This window comes from Mobula birostris, chromosome 3 (assembly GCF_030028105.1).
Source record: "Mobula birostris isolate sMobBir1 chromosome 3, sMobBir1.hap1, whole genome shotgun sequence".
NCBI lineage: Eukaryota > Metazoa > Chordata > Chondrichthyes > Myliobatiformes > Myliobatidae > Mobula > Mobula birostris.
Window position 1 is genome coordinate 171,303,121 of NC_092372.1, and position 16,533 is coordinate 171,319,653.

Sequence of the window (16,533 nt, forward strand, 5' to 3'; positions counted from 1 at the left end):
CATCGCATTTCTAGCCTTTCATTATTTTCTGTAAGTTGAAAACATGTTTTTGTTGAATATTGTAAATTGCTTGTTGGAAGTAGTGTGGTGGATACATTTTTAAAAAATTCTCTCTTGCTTGTTGCTGCAATATATTCCTAGTACACCAAGAATTCCCCAAAAAAAGGAAAATGTTAAAAGATATTTATGGTTAGTAGGAGAGAAAATCAAATTAGATAAATCGGCATTCATTCAGTAAAATTAGTTTTGGAAAAATGAGTTAAATTTTAAAGAAGTAAAAGCAATTTGCCACTCTCAATGAATAACACTTGCCAAATTTGTTGGCTGTGCTGCTTTCAAAGTGTTCTGAATGATTTTATAATCTGTGTAATCACTTAACTTCTTTTACTGTGAGATCAAAGGATACTGGATAATTGAGGAATTAACTGTGGGAGGAATTTTAAGTAAAAGTAAAATAATTTGAGTAGCATGCAAGTTGAATCTTTCGGTAGTGTTTGAGGTTTTATTGCTATATACACTTGCACACATGCACATCAGTGCAGCTGTTAGCTTGTGTTACAATAAGGGGAGACAATGCCAATTAAAGTGGATTTTTTTGCTCTGGTTGAATTACTTTTCATTGTGCAGACAAATTGGATTAAAAAAACAAGATTAGTGCTATGATATTGTTCAAGGAGCTTTGAGCTAGACGTGGAAAAAGATAGTTGGTCCATGAATTAAGGGCCTTAAACTGAGCAAGCTGGATTTCAATTGCCTAAGACTATACCTGGGAGTGGTAGATTGGGGGCAGTTGCCAGGGTGAGGAAACAACATCTGATTAGTGGGAGGCATTTAAAAGCAAATTACTAAGAGTTCAGAGTCAGCATGCCCTTATAATGATAAGAGGCAAGGATGGTAAGTTTAGGAAGCCTTGCTTGACAAAGCATACTGAACATTTAATTAAGGAAAATAATTAAGTGCATAGCAAAGATGTATCAAAAGATTTATTTGAGGTTTATAGGGTATATAGTAGAAAACTCAAGGATGACGTTAGGAAAATTTGAGAATGAAATTAGGAAAGTCAGAAAGGACCAAGAAAGGATGTTGGCAAAAATGATTAGGGGAACTCTACATCCTTTCATAAGTATCTAAAAAAGCAAGAGGGTAGCTAAAGAAAGAGTAAGTTCCCTTAGGGACTTGAGAAGTAATTTATGCATAGTTTGGGTATATGAACAAGATCCTAAATGAACACTACTCATCAGTATTCACCAGGATGAAGTCCTTGGAGGCTGAAGGCTGGAGAACTAAGGGAGGTAGGGATCTTCTGATATTCTGGAACATGCCTGTAACAGGAAGGGGAAGTGCTACAAATATGGAACACATTAAGGTGGATAAATCCCCAGGACCTGATGGAATCTGTTCCAAGATACTAAGGGAAGCGAGGGAGGAGAATTTTGCATCTTTATTAGAAGATCAGAAGACTAATATTGTCTTTTGTTCAGAAGGGGCAACCAAGGTAAACAGGGAAATTATGGGTCAGTGAGCCTTGCATCAGTATAGAGAAACTGTTGGGGAAGATTTTGAAGGTTAGGAATTTATGGTCACATGGAAAGACAGGAACTGATTCATCAATATGGTTTTCTGTAGAGAAGTTCAAGTCCCTTGGATTTGACTGTGATTTTTGATAAGGTAACTAAGAAATTAATGAAGGGAGGATAGTAGACATGGTTTCTGTGAACTTTAGTAAGGCTTTTAACAAGGCCACAAATGTAGACTGGTACAGAAGGTTAAGGCACAAGAGATCCAAGCTGGCAATCTGGATGGAAAATTAGGTTCGTGTAAAGAGGCAGATGATAATGGTGGATGGTGATTACACCACCAGATGCAACTTTTCTTCCTCTACACTTTGTATCATTCAAATGAACCTTAGCCCCATGTGTGTCCATTCATTCTTCATCTCAACTAACCATTACTACGCCCACATCCTATCCCTATGCAACTTTGGGAGTTGCACGCTTGTTTCTTTTTTTTAAACATTTCTCACTATTCTGAACCTAAAAAGTCTTTCCAGGTAAAGCAGCAATCACTAGTAAGTACTATTCTAGTGTACACCATGTGGTAATCACGATGTGCTCTCCTCTGCACTCATGGAACCAACTGGAGATTGGGTAATCCCCTCAATCCTGTGCCCAGGAGCAACTCTGATGTTCCAGTCACCTATCATTTCAATTCTCAGTCCCACCCAACTCTGATATCTATCTATCTATCTCTCTCTCTCTCTCTCTCTCTCTCTCTCTCTCTCTCTCTCTCTCTCTCTCTCTCTCTCTCTCTCTCCCCAGATCTCTCTCTCTCTCTCTCTCTCCAGATCTCTCTCTCTCTCTCTCTCTCTCTCTCTCTCCCCAGATCTCTCTCTCTCTCTCTCTCCAGATCTCTCTCTCTCTCTCTCTCTCTCTCTCTCCAGATCTCTCTCTCTCTCTCTCTCTCTCTCTCCAGATCTCTGCATCGCTGCAACTAAGCTCAGTGCAAAAGCTTAAGGGGCAGCCCCTCCATCTTCTGCCTGGGTAGGACTTGTGTATTGAATTTTACAATCAATGCTTAACCACTCTATTTTTTTCTCTCTGTCCACAGAGGTAGCTGTACCCCATGGTTTCACTTTGTTTATTTTTTTCTTTTTTAAGTTTTTAAAGCAATTGTTCTCTTGGCAACTTTGTTCTGCACCATACTACAAACATCTTCAGTCTCTCAGAATATAATTACTTTCTCACATTTCCAGTTACCATGGAGGGTCTTTAATCTGAAATCTTGGCCGTTTCACTCCATGGATATTTACTGACTTGCTGAGTGCTTCCAATGTGGTGGGTTTTTATTTTGGATTTCAAGAGTCCACAGGTTTATACCTTGAACTGAACTAATCTGTTGGTCAATAAATTTTTCAGAGTGCAAATCTTGTTTAGCATCTTAACAAACTGAAGTGTTATTATGAGTCCTGCTGAAGGGTCTTGGCCCGAGGTGTCTTCTGTACACTTTTCCATAGGTGCTGCCTGGCCTGCTGAGTTCCTGCAACATTTTGTGTGAGTTGCTTGGTTATTATGAGGAGCTTCTTTCTGTACCATGTAGCATCAATCACTGTTTACACACAAGATAATCCCGGTACTGGAATCTGGAGCAGAAAACAACCTGCCGGATGAGCTTATAGCGCATTTAGTTGATACCTTTGAGTTTATAGTCTGTTTAAAAAAAAAGTGCTGTTGTAACCTGCTACTGGCAACAGACCTGCTTTGCTAATACACATTGCTTGTGTCACACACCATTGCCGATTTATCTACTTCGCACAGCCCCCTAGGAGCTTTCACAGGGCCCGTGCTGCCTTTAGTGGAATTGATATGTCTAGCACTTAATCTGGTAAATTACAAGTAGAAGCCAACGCAAAATATTTGGATTTTCACTATCTGAAAATTGGCAGTTAACCTGTTCATCAGCTCATGCGGTACAGGCTGTTGAGTTCCTGCCACCTGCACTACTAACTAGTCTGCAAGATAGTGAAGATAGACATACAGAGATTGGTGCTCTTAATCATTTGGCAGTAGCTATCCAAGTGCTGAAATGAGCAATAAATAGTCAGATTTTGAACGGAGAAATAGGCCAAAATTTAGTAAAAGATAGAAGAGCAGAGTGGAATAAAGCAAGCTGGGGAATATAGGGTTTTAGTTGATCTAGAAAACCTACAAGTATGATTTTCCTTGAGATCTTTGTAAATTTAATAGCCTAATGGTGTTAAAATGTCTAAGGATTTACCCACTGTTGGACAGCAGCTTCAGTCGATCGTCATCTTACCAGCCTACACTTCCCATTTCACTACTACAATATTTCCAAGTTACTAAATCAGCTGAGTTCAACAAGTTGTTTGAAACTTCATAGTTCCTTTTGCTGAGCACCAGGGTAGATTGAAAATATTCTAACACAACTGAGGTGGTGATCTCAAGGAACATGCAGGATAAATTTTGTTGAGACAATTCTGACATAATATATCCTGCGTGTTCTATTACACGCAAGAGCTAAATTCCCTAGCAGTAGCTTCCCTTGAAAAAGGTAACAATTTTATTAAAGGTTAATTAAAAATACTCCCCATTTAAAAGTCTGCAAATACAAGGAATGAAAGCTAAATAATAACCAAATGGGAAATTAATGTGTTTAAAGGCTCATTTGGTGTTTTTCATTATCAATGCAATATCTTCTGTAAGCAAAACAGGCTTCAGGGTTAAATGTTGAAATAGTGTATCATGCTGCTTTCCATTATTAGATTACTAACAAATGTTAAATGGTTTAGCAGACTAACAGTTGCAAGATTACACTGAATTGCTATAAAAAAGTTAATTAGAATTGTTATAATCTATAATCCCTCTGTTTTGTTATGCTTGGAAATGATTGCTGAATTATATTTACATTATCTCATATTTGATATCGATTTACTCTATTTAAAGTATTTTGCATTTTCCCCTTGGAGAAATCCTATATTTCTTCTGTGTTATTTTCACGTTAATCCAATATTTCTTCTGAGTTGGCCTTTATTCAGGTCTGCTTTTAAAGGGCACATCACTTAAGTAATTGGATGTTTTAAAAATACCGGATAAGGTGAAGAGTCCATGGAGGGGGCATTTCTGATATGTGTATGTTTTGCTTGCTTTGTTTCTGCATTCTTTAGCCTTTCAAAGATGTCAGTTCAATTTTTGACTTGTCAGACTGTTGAGACAATATTTCATTATTGAAAGTGCTTGATTCAATTTGTGTCAGATTGTTGCCGTTCGTTTAACTGTTTTCTGAGGCAGAGTAAGGCCTTGCCACATCCTCTACCTTTCTGCACCCTAGGCATGTTTTGTTGATCTTTAGTTAATGGAGCTAAAGGTGAAGTTGGCAGAAACAGAGGCCATGGATCTTTTTGCTTTATTGAATTACGTGTGTGTATGTATGTGTGTGTGTGTGTGTGTGTGTGTGTATATATATATATACACACTAATAATTTGTGGCTATGGTGATTTTTTTTAAAAAGGAAATCATGACTTCTATAACGTGTGTCATTTCTAGATTTTAGCTGCAAGGTTGTCAGGCATCAAATATCTTTACACAAAGGTGTGAAGTTGTTCAAATGGTAACATTTAGTTGATTTTACTGTAACTTTAATCATATTTCATAACTCTATTGCAATTTTAAAAGAAAGATTATCGCACCAGAGAGTGATATGATTTACTGTGATATGACATTCAGATGTTCATCTTGGTATCTGTGATATAAGTCACAAAGATTAATTGTGTTCTGAAGTAACTTGGTATTTTTGTTTCTTAATGCTTTTACTGTTAGCTTATTAGCAATCTTACCGAATTAATTGTGGTATGTTTCTATTAACACTTAATAAACAGGGGAGTTTGGTTTAAGTACACTAATTTAGTTCAATATTTAGTTGTCTGTTAAATTGCAAGAAACTCTCAGCTTTGTCCATGCATTTTTGGCCTGAGTTTGTTAATTAGGCAGCAGAGAATTGCAACTGAACCATAGTTCTTCCATTTCTCCGGACAGTAGATAACAGGGACCCGTTTCTGCTCGTCGGAAAACAGAACAGGTTGGACTGTAGCAGTGGAAAGAGCAAACAAGTTAATTTTCTTCTGTAGACCGTCTATCCATGCTGAAAAATAATAGAATAATAATATCTGAAACTTAAACAAACCAAGTTTGTTTGTGATAGGTTGGATGACAGATGGTACACAAGACACACACACACACACACACACACACACACACACACACACACACACACACACACACACAGCCTTGAGGTACATTATGCAGTCTATCGTACAATCTTGCCAATACCCTTTTTTGTTCCACTACTGAAAATTGATGGCTTCTGTTATCAAATTGCCACTTAAATGTTCTAAAACTTTGCATGCAATGAAAGAGTTATGTAGAAATGCTTCAGATTTTGCAAATTTACTCAAGGTGAATTCTCAAACTACCTGGAAGTCATTCTTAATTGATATTTTGTCTCTTTGTACTAATACATTTTTAATTTGTGCCATGACTCAGATGCATATTTAGACAGATTGAAAATATCAATAATGGATTTTCAACTTATAGTTTGAATTTTCTGCTTCACTGGTTATAGATTACAACACTTATCAACCATAAAGAAAAACCAAAGAAATCTGAGAAAACTTGGCGTGCAATTCAACGGGTTGGGCAAGCAGTGAGTTTGGCTGTTGGAAGATTTGTCACTGTTGGGGAAGCCATAGCGAGTGAAAATGAAGAGTTAAAAGAAGAAATGTACTTCGCCTGTCAGGAGGCACGGCGAGCAGGTGGGTTTCGTCCAGTGTTCCACCCAATTTCATTTACAAAAGAAAATATCCCTACAGAGGAACCATGCATAGCAATAATAATGAGTTATTTATCGGCTTGAAGAGATGCTTATTAGATTCATGAAAAAAGTGTGAGCTTAACCTGCTTTTTTTCTTTTTTAAACTTACCTTGTTCATCATCCTCTTTCTGTATGAATTCACCCATTCTAATTCAATATCCTTCTCAAATCTTCATTATTTATTAATACTTAAGGCTAATTGTAGTATTCTTTTTCAACAACACCCCATTATGGCAGAATTGTCACATTCCACTTCCAGGACTGAAATAAGCCAAAAGGAATTTTGAGCAGAAGCCAGTTAAATATTAGTGCCTTTAGATGCCTTATTTTCAGGGCCAGTGTAGTGTCACTGCAAATCACCCGGTTCTGAAAGTTCAGTTCTTCTCTGAGTAGATCCAATGTTAAATGCAGTTTTTTCTAGGATTAATGTAAACTGTGCCATAATGCCAATGATGGCAATGTGACGATTTCACACCCATATTGTGTTTAGGCTTCTATACTCCAGTTTCAATATAGCATAATGATTTTCATTCCTATCAGTATTTTTGCCCCGTGCTTTCTGTAGTGCTGTTACTGAACATCAACACTTTGTGCTATGGTGAATTGTATACTTATTCTAGGTTGTCATCCGAGAATCCTTTCAATGTAATGTTATCTATTAGAAAAGTTTGATCTCTTAGAAGTGTTTCTAAGGCTTAGCCAGTTTGTTTCATGATTAAGAGGTATTTTTGGTAAAAGGCAGAGAACTTTCATTCTTGTTCTCTCGTTTCATGTTTCACTACAAAAAAGATGAGTTGATCATTGATCTGATTTGCTGTTTTCAGTACAGAATGGCTACTGCTTTCGACAGTTATGTAACTGAGAAGTAATTCACTGTGAACAGGCTGCTTCAGGATGCAGCCTCATGATGATACAAAACACATACTACTTCCCTATTTTCTTTGTGTCTCATTCACGTTTCCCATTCCTCTGGCACAGCAGTAAGTGAATTTCTTCTGTGTGGACGTATTCTCATTTGTTCCATCTACCATGATTCTTTAATTTGCAATGTGCAAACGTAAGTATAGATGGTGCCTTAAAGGAGTATTTGGTTTATGAGAACACGAGATTGCAAATCTGGAGTAATACCCAACATGCAGGAGGAGCTCAGCAGGTCAGCCAGCATCTATGGAGGGAGGTGAACAGTTAACATTTCGTGCATAGATCATTCATCAGGACTTTTCGTCCTGATGAAGGGCCTTGGCCTGAAATGTCAACCTGCCTGATGTGCTGAATTCCTCCAGCATTTTGTGTGCTGCTGCTTGCATACATCCCACCTCTCCCGGAAGTTTCAGGAGTCTCCCGCATGTTGATAGCGGCTCCCTGATGCCTGCAAATTATATACAATATCCCAGAAATCGATTTTTGGGAGAGGGAGAGGGGGGAGGGGAGAGAGAGAGAGAGAGAGAGAGACAGACAGACAGAGACAGACAAAGACACCTAGTGAGAGGGTGACAAAGAGAGCATCCTGATTGACCTCTTTTTGTGCTAAGGTAGACCTATCAGTTTTCTCTGTGGGCGGGCTGTACAGTCAACCTTGCTCTCTCTCTCTCTTTCATTGTCCATCAGTTCAGTTTAGTGTCCTGCAGCACCATGGCAGAGTGTTCCAAAAAAAGAAAATATAAAACATACTTCACTCCAGACTACTCTAAAGTGTACCCCTGCCTAATGGGGGTCAAAAATAATGAAAGTGTTGCTCACTGCACTGTTTGTAACAGTGACTTTTCTATTGTCCATGGTGGGTTAAGTGACTGTAAAAGATATGTTGAGGTGAGTTTAACAGGTGTCATTCATTCATTAGCATACCTAACATCATTTATACCAGCTGGCTAGCTGCTAAGGAGCTACTTGTCCTACATGATGAGGCCAAACTCCCTGTAGACTTGCTTAAAGTTGTAATAGAATAAAAAAGCAACTCCATGATAATATAATATAATAGTGAATCTTGTAAATCTGATGACTTACAAAGTTAACAAATTCATTGACACAGATTGCCGTGAGGTTGAGACTTCTGGCAATAAATAAATGTGTGTGTGTAAATAGTTTCAATATGTGATCAAATAAATTGTGTTCTTTCATAATCAAATGTCCTGTATACATACACCCTTGGAGGTCGACCCGGGGGGTGGTTGCTGATATGGGGTTACTGGGGGGTGGGGGTGGCGGTGCTACCTCCCTGAAATGAATTTTTGCAGGGTAGGATGTCTGTGTTTGGTTCATGAACTTAGTAAAATTCATCTGTTTTGGTTAGTGTTCTCATTTGAGCTGATGGTTTTGGGGGGAAAAGGAGGAATTGAATGTTGATTGACAGGTTTCAGTACCATCTATCAATCCTTGAATTGATCACTTTAATGTTTTCATTTGAATCAATCAACATGTTTACGTTTATTACCGTTATTTTAAAACACCTTACTGTAAAAGTGTTTATCTTTGAAAGTATGATGTGTCATAGCATTGTTCAGGGGTAAAAGAATCTATTCAGCAAATATAGATTGGCATTTATATCATTGACCTGGCTGGAATAACCTGGCATGATTTCCCTTCCAGTGAACTGTGCTCATGCTGTTTGTCTAAGTGGCACTGGAATGATTTATAATCTGTAGTTTGTAATATCAATTGCCCATGTTAATATTAGAAGCAGCATGAAATTAGAGCACAATACATTGATAGCATTAGCTTAAATGCTTGTCTGTTTGATAAATGTTATTTCGATACAATTTTTTTTCTTAAAAAATATTGACTTCTACCTTTTAAAAAGAAATTGGTGTCCTCATCAGAATGGTTGTTTAAATTGATGCAATTCTAATCCTGTAGCCCAGATTTTAATTATTCCATCTCCAGATAGTGATTTCTTTTTTAGTGAGTGCAGAGATCAAGGAAATTTTGGGTTGTCAGAACCAGCGACACATTAACTAAAGTCAGTCATATTTATGATTTAAATAAAAATGCTGTTGAGATGTTAGTCATTCATGTACTGAATTTTAAAAAGACAAATGCAGACTTAAAAATCATGCAATGGTATAACAAGTGGAAAATCTATTACTGCAGAAATTGAAAGAGAATAACAAATAGAGCTATTAAACTGAGAAGTAGTAAATTTGTGTTATTCATTTTATTCCCAGCTGTATTTATGATGAATTACCAACTATTTATCTGAAGAATCCTGTGCCTCTAACTTTGATATGAATATGATTGAAGCTGAACATTCATTTATGAATTGAAAATAAAATATTGCTTTGCTACTGTTTGCCATGCTCAGAAATCTCCCACAACCTTTAAAGCAATTTGCAATTTCTGCCGGGAGCAGCTGTGCTCAGTTGGATATAGATAATGTTACCTGTACAGGGAAATGACCTTTCAGTACATCCATAGTTAAAATTTGTTATAATTTGTTGATCAAAGGCGACATTTTGGATCTATCTTCATGGTCTGCATATGTCGTGTGACAGATTCGCTATGTGTTGCAGTGAAATTGATTCCTGAAGCATCATTGATGGGGCAGCTGCTGGAGCTCAGAGCTGATTAACATTGATAAAGGTTTGAACAGCAGTTGAAATAAATAGTGTCACTAGCTAGCAAACAGGAAACAACATTACAGGGGAAATATAGCTCAAGCATCCGGGCCAGATTTTAAATTTTCTATTAAATAGCACTTGACGTGTTTGAAATCAGTTCGCCCGGTTATTGTTATTTTTGCTTTTCTCCTCTTAAGAGGGCACCTCTGAATCTACAGAATCTTTTTGATCAGCAGTTAGGAAGATTGATGTTTTATTTGTGTGCCAGTGGATGCATTTTTTTTCTGCTGTACATCTACAGATCAATGTTAAATTAAAGGTCTTTTTCTTTTGATTGAAACAATCTGATAGGTAATCTGCTAAATTGAGCAAGAAAATTGTATTGATTATTTTAAAATTTTAGAGTACTTGGTGGAATTTGGGTGGGGCTAAGTACTCAATGTTCCCCACCTATTGCAAAGATCATTGGATCATATCAAATCCAATTTTAACCACTGTTCCAAGTTCACAAGGAGATTTTTCAAAAATATAGCATTGCATTCATTTGGATTGTGGGACATCATAAGCCTGAAAACTTTTTCTGCCATTTATTCATGGAGAAAGAACATTGAAATAAATAATATTTGTGGGGAAAGTAAAGGCAAAGCCGAATGAGAATAAAGTGGAGGCGCCCAACAGCTAAAATCAGCAAACTGATTTCTACGATTTCTGACTCAGGGAATAAATCAAATCTCATAAACTTTCAAATTAGATTAGATTATGAGGACACGCAGTCCTCTTTTATTGTCATTTAGTAATGCATGCATTAAGAAATGATACAATATTCCTCCGGTGTGATATCACAGAAACACAGGACAGACCAAGACTGAAAAACTAACAAAAACCACATGATTATAACATATAGTTACAACAGTGCAACAATACCATAACTTGTTGAAGAACAGGCCATGGCACAGTAAAAAAGTTCAAAGTTCTCGAAAGTCCCACATCTCATTCAGACGGGAGAAGGAAGAAAACTCTCCCTGCCGTGCGCGACCACAGTCCAACTCTGAGTCGTCCGAAAACTTTGAGCTCTGATCAGCCCTCCGACATCGAGTACCGAGCACCATCTCTATCCCGAACGCTTCGACCTCAGCCTCGGTCGCCAGCAGCAGGCAAAACCGGGGATTTTGGGGCCTTCCCTCCGGAGATTCTCGATCGCACAGTAATAGTGGCAGCGAACCGGGCATTTCAGAAAATTCTCCAGATGTTCCTCTGTGCTTTCATGTCTGTCTCCATCAAATCAGAATTGTCCCCGGCCCCTATTTAACAGAAACAATATCATTTCACCGGAGAGCTGCGCGCTCTGCGTCGTGCTGCAATCTTCTCCTCCCACCTCCTCTTAATGAAGTTAAGCTGAAACCATCTCAAAAGGGTATGTCCATATGTTTCACAGTTCTCCTCTGGAGTTCTGTGAGAAATGTGGTAAAAGCATGTCAGTGGTTTCGTATATTTGCAACTTGTAGCTGTCAACTCAGTTTAATGTTGATGGTCTCCATTTTAATTTTCATGGTAAAAGAAACAGGCAGCCTGCTATTCTTCAGATAACTTAATGATATTGATGATGGAGTTAGCTATTTATTTTACTGATTTTTAAATTTGTTTTACTAATGTACTAGCTACATATTATGCGAACCTCTAATAGAACTTTACCATTTAATTGCTCGTGTTGTTTGGAAGAGTCGTGTACACACGGCAAAAAAAAACTACTTTTGTCCATTTTATTACCTTTCATCTTTTTTGACCTTTATAGAATACTGTGAAAGAGTCTTTTCTGATGTAATGCAGAGATAGTCACCTTTTGAAAACTCCTTCCATTTCTTTGTGAGTTTGTACTCTATTTTCCAATCTTTGAAGAGAGCTTCTCTTGAGAGGCACTTCAGTTCTTAATAATCCAGGATTTCTTTTGACTGCATTCTAGCCAAAATAAAAATGTGGTGCGCTCTTTTATCCATTATTTTCTATTTTTAACAAAGATAATTTTCCTGGTAGCCACTAGGGCTTGTTTTGTGATCTGTTGCTGTGGTTACTAGTTAAAGAAATGAATGTACCAACACTGTTATACCAGGATCTTGTAGTTCTTTCCCTGTTCATGTTTAAGGTGATAAAATTTGTTGTAGGTAGAAATTGACAATCAAATGGGAGAATAAATCCTTCTATTTCGTAACCAGAAAGTCCCTTCCACAATATTTCTGCAGATTGTCTTTTCCTTTCATAGATATTTCTATTGAAACATGTATCTAGAAAGCAGATGCCATTAGCTCAGAGTTGTCCACTGGATTCAATGAAATTTTACAATACGGAAGGTCCTAGTGTCTGTGTTGTTGAAAGAGGGGTACTGCACTTGGCCTAATTCCATGTCTCCAGCACTGCAGGTCATGGCTAGCCAAGTACACAGCTGTAAAAATATTTATGTTTAGCCTCCACTTGTTCCATAGGCACCTGCAGTTATTTGTGAATACTGCCGCTGTATGCCAACAAGCTACTTAACAAGAAGAGTCATCTCTTGTACCCATGGTATTGGTGGCTGCATACGCGTGAGACACACTTTCCTATTCTATTGTACTGGAAGGATCCCAATCCACCTACTGTTTTTTCTGGCTCTCCTCCATTATGTCATGTTTAAGTTTGGAGAAAATTAGGAGTTGGGCGTTTGATACACCTTTTAAATTTGAGCAAACTTGGCGACCTTTTATTGAATATTTTCATATGATCTAATTCTTTTTACTTTTTAAGTTACTTTTTTTCTCTGCAAAGTTTTAGATTTGACCAGAAGGATTTTTCCTTTTTTTTAAACTGTATCCTCAAAATGGACTGCCCTGTCCCCCTTTTTGTTTTAGGTTAGTTTAGTGTTTTTTTTCCTCTTAATAACATGAATTGAGTTTTTTTCTATGAACTGTTAAGAGAAGTGGTTCTTTTTTTCTTTATATAAGCTTAATACTATATATGATTTTGACAGTGTATATTCCTTGTACTATTATTGAAATATGTATTTGAGACAACTCCTCTGGTGTGTATTTATCCTTATTCTTTTGAATCAATTAAAAAAGATTGAAAGTGAAAGTGAGAAACACAGAAGCTGCCGTGTTTGATCATTATTTACCTTTTCACAGACTCGTGATGCTAACACATTTGTAGTATCCCATTATGAATCCATTTGAAATCACAGAATGATCATTGTTTTGACCTTTCTGATTTTTAGTTCATGTGATGAGTTGTTAATGGTTCATAAGTGTGCTAAATATAATCTGTAAATTACAAATTAAAACATGATTTTGCAGTATTATTCTATCCTGCTGTGTCCCTTTATGGTTTGACAAAATTTCATCCTTAGTTCAGTGGTTAGAATGCTGACTTCTGTGTCTGAAATGAGCAGTCAAGTTTCATTCCAGGTCGACGAGAGGAGAGGCCATACTGGAACTAGTTCTGGGTAATGAACCTGGTCAGGTGGCAGGCCTCTTGGTGGGGGAGCATTTTGGTGAGAGTGACCACTACTCCCTTAGTTTCAGCATAGCTATGGAAAAGGATAAAAACAGACAAAATGGGAAAGTGCTTAACTGGGGAAGGGCTAGCTATGAAGGGATGAGACAGGAACTAGCGCGAGTAAATTGGAAACAGATGTTCAAGGGTGAAAGCGTAGAAGTATTGTGGAGGAAGTTTATGGACCACTTGTGCTGGATTCAGGATAGGTTTGTCCCACTGAGACAAGGAAAAAATGGTAGGAAAAGGGAACCGTAGCTGACAAAACACATGAGGCAACCTGTCAAGAAGAAGAAGGAAGCATATGTTAGATATAGGAAGCAGGAGGGGCTCATGAGAAATATAGGGTAGCCAGGAAGGAGCTTAAGAAAGGACTTAGAGTTCGAAGGAGGCATGAGAAGGCCTTGGCATGTAGGATTAAGGAGAACCTGAAGGCTTTCTATGCGTATGTGAAGAACAGAAGGATGACAAGAATGAAGGTGGGGTCGCTAAAGGATAAAGAAGGCAACATGTGCCTGGAGGCAGAGGAGGTTGGGGAGGTACTAAATGAATACTTTGCTTCAGTACTCACAAGTGAAAAGGACCTTGATCAGGGTGAGGTCGAAATAGAACAGGCCTGTGTGCTGGACAATGTGGAGATTAAGGAAGAAGAAGTGTTGGATCTTCTTAAAGACATCAAGATTGATAAGTCCCCTGGGCCAGACGTGATATACCCCAGGTTGCTGTGGGAAGTGAGAGAAGAGATTGCTGGAGCAGTAGCTATGATCTTTGAATTCTCTTTGAACTATAGACCAGTGAGCCTTACGTCGGTGGTCTACAAACTATTGGAAGGGATTCTAAGGAAGAGGACCTACGAGCACTTGGAGAAGTACAGTCTACTCAAGGATAGTCAACATGGCTTTGTGAAGGGAAGGTCATGCCTCACGAGCCTAATTGAGTTTTTTGAAGAGGTAACAAAAGAAATTGATGAGGGTAGGGTGGTAGATGTGGTCTACATGGATCTTAGCAAGGCATTTGACAAGGACCCCCACAAGAGACTCATCCAGAAAGTCATGAGGCATGGGATCAGTTGAACCTTGGCTGTTTGGATAAACAATTGTCTTAAAGGAAGAAAGCAGAGGGTAGTAGTGGAAGGCAAGTATTCTGCCTGGAGGTCGGTGACTAGTGGAGTGCTGCAAGGATCTGTCCTGGGACCCCTGCTCCTTGTAATTTTTATAAATGACCTGGATGAGAGGCGGCAGGACGGGTGAGTAAGTTTGTGGACGACACGAAGATTGAAGGAGTTGTGGATGGAGCTGTACGTTGTCGAAGGTTACAAGAGGATATAGACAGGATGCAGAGTTGGGCAGAAAAGTGGCAGATGAAGTTCAATCCAGATAAGTGTGAGGTGATGCATTTTGGAAGGACAAACCAGATGGCTGAGTACAGTGTTAATGGTCGGTTACTTAAGAGTGTGAATGAACAGAGGGACCTTGGGGTTCAAATCCAAACATCCGTCAAGGTTGCTGCACAGGTTGATAGGAATGTTAAGAAGGCCTATGGGATGCTAGGCTTCATTAATAGAGGGTTTAAGTTCAAGAGTAGAGAGGTCATGTTGCAACACTACAAATCTCTGGTGAGACCACACTTAGAGCATTGTGTTCAGTTCTGGTCACCTCATTATAGGAAAGATGTGGAAGCTATGGAGAGGGTTCACAGGAGATTTACCAGGATGTTGCCTGGATTGGAAAACAAGTCTTATGAGGCAAGGTTAGCAGAGCTGAAACTTTACTCTTTGGAGCATAGAAGGATGAGAGGGGACTTAACAGAGGTCTACAAGATTATGAGAGGCATAGATAGGGTGGATAGCCAGTACCTGTTTCCCAGGGCATGAATAGCAAACACCGGAGGGCATATGTACAAAGTTAAGGAAGGGAAGTTTAGGGGAGACATCAGGGGTAAGTTTTTTTACACAGAGGGTTGTGGGTGCCTGGAATAACTTGCCAGGGATGGTGGTGGAGGCTAAAACATTAGGGGTATTTAAGAGCCTCTTGGACAGGCACATGGATGAAAGAAAAATAGAGGGTTATGGGGTAGTGTGGGTTTAGTACGTTTTTTTAAGGAATATATGGGTCAGCACAACATTGAGGGCCAAAGGGCCTGTACTGTGCGGTAGTATTCTAGTGTCTAGTGTCTAGAATTTAAGTTGTTAAATACATTGTTGAGAAAATGTTTCCACTTCTTTGATATGAAGTGTGATGTCAGTGCAAGAGGTGTTTGCATCTGTGGTTACTGTAAAAGACCCAATGATAAGGCTGTCTGTCTCTTGTTTCATTATTTCTCTGCTGTTCCCAAAATCACAACTGTGACTGCTTCAAAGTGAAATTCAGATGTCACATGTATTCTTGCAGTTTCAACTTAATTAGATGAAGTGAAAATTATTTTTCAAATCTCTGTGTGACACAAGTGAGCAAGTACAGTAATTGCAGTGTAATTTGATTTACGAAGGTGTAAGTGAATAATACACGGAAAGCAGAGTCACAGGTACATGGGAAGTGGTTAACATGCTAGCCGCCTTCAGTCAGGGCATTGATTATATGAGTTGGGAAGTTAAGCTGCAGTTATGTAAGACATAGGTAAGACCACATAACATTGTTAAATTAGGTAATTATTGTCACGTGCACCGAAGTACGGTGGAAAAACATAGTTTTGTATATCATCCATGCAGATTATTTCAGAGGGACAATGCATTGGGTAGTGCAGGGGAAAGCAATAACAGAACGCAGACCAAAGTCAGATTCACATTCAGAATTAGGTTTAATATCACCAGCATATGTTGAGAAAGTTGTTGTTTTGCCGCAGTGGTACAATGCAACTACGTAGAGATAACAACTATAAATTACAATAAGTATATATAAAAAAAAAGTGCAAAAGGAGAGGGGAAATACTGAGGAAGTGTCATGGGTTTATTGACCATTCAGAAATCTGATGGCAGAGGGGAAGAAGCTGTTCCTGAAATGCTGAGTGTGTCTCCTTAGCCTCCTATATCCCCTCCCTGATGGTAGCAATGAGAAGAGAGCAAGTGCTGGGTGATGG

General features: G+C 38.5%; 1 protein-coding gene across 2 annotated transcripts in view; it reads left to right on the forward strand.

Annotated features, from left to right (window-relative positions):
* The window catches only part of ctnnal1 (catenin (cadherin-associated protein), alpha-like 1), a 325,158-nt gene that overhangs the window by 158,708 nt on the left and 149,917 nt on the right, over positions 1 to 16,533 (forward strand). The window contains exon 2 of one of the 2 annotated variants that reach the window (XM_072253686.1): positions 6,137 to 6,326. The exons of the other annotated variant lie outside the window; for it this stretch is intronic. Within the exon in view, the coding sequence (XP_072109787.1) occupies positions 6,137 to 6,326 (190 nt within the window). The remainder of the gene's footprint in view (positions 1 to 6,136; positions 6,327 to 16,533) is intronic. 2 annotated transcript variants of the gene reach the window in all.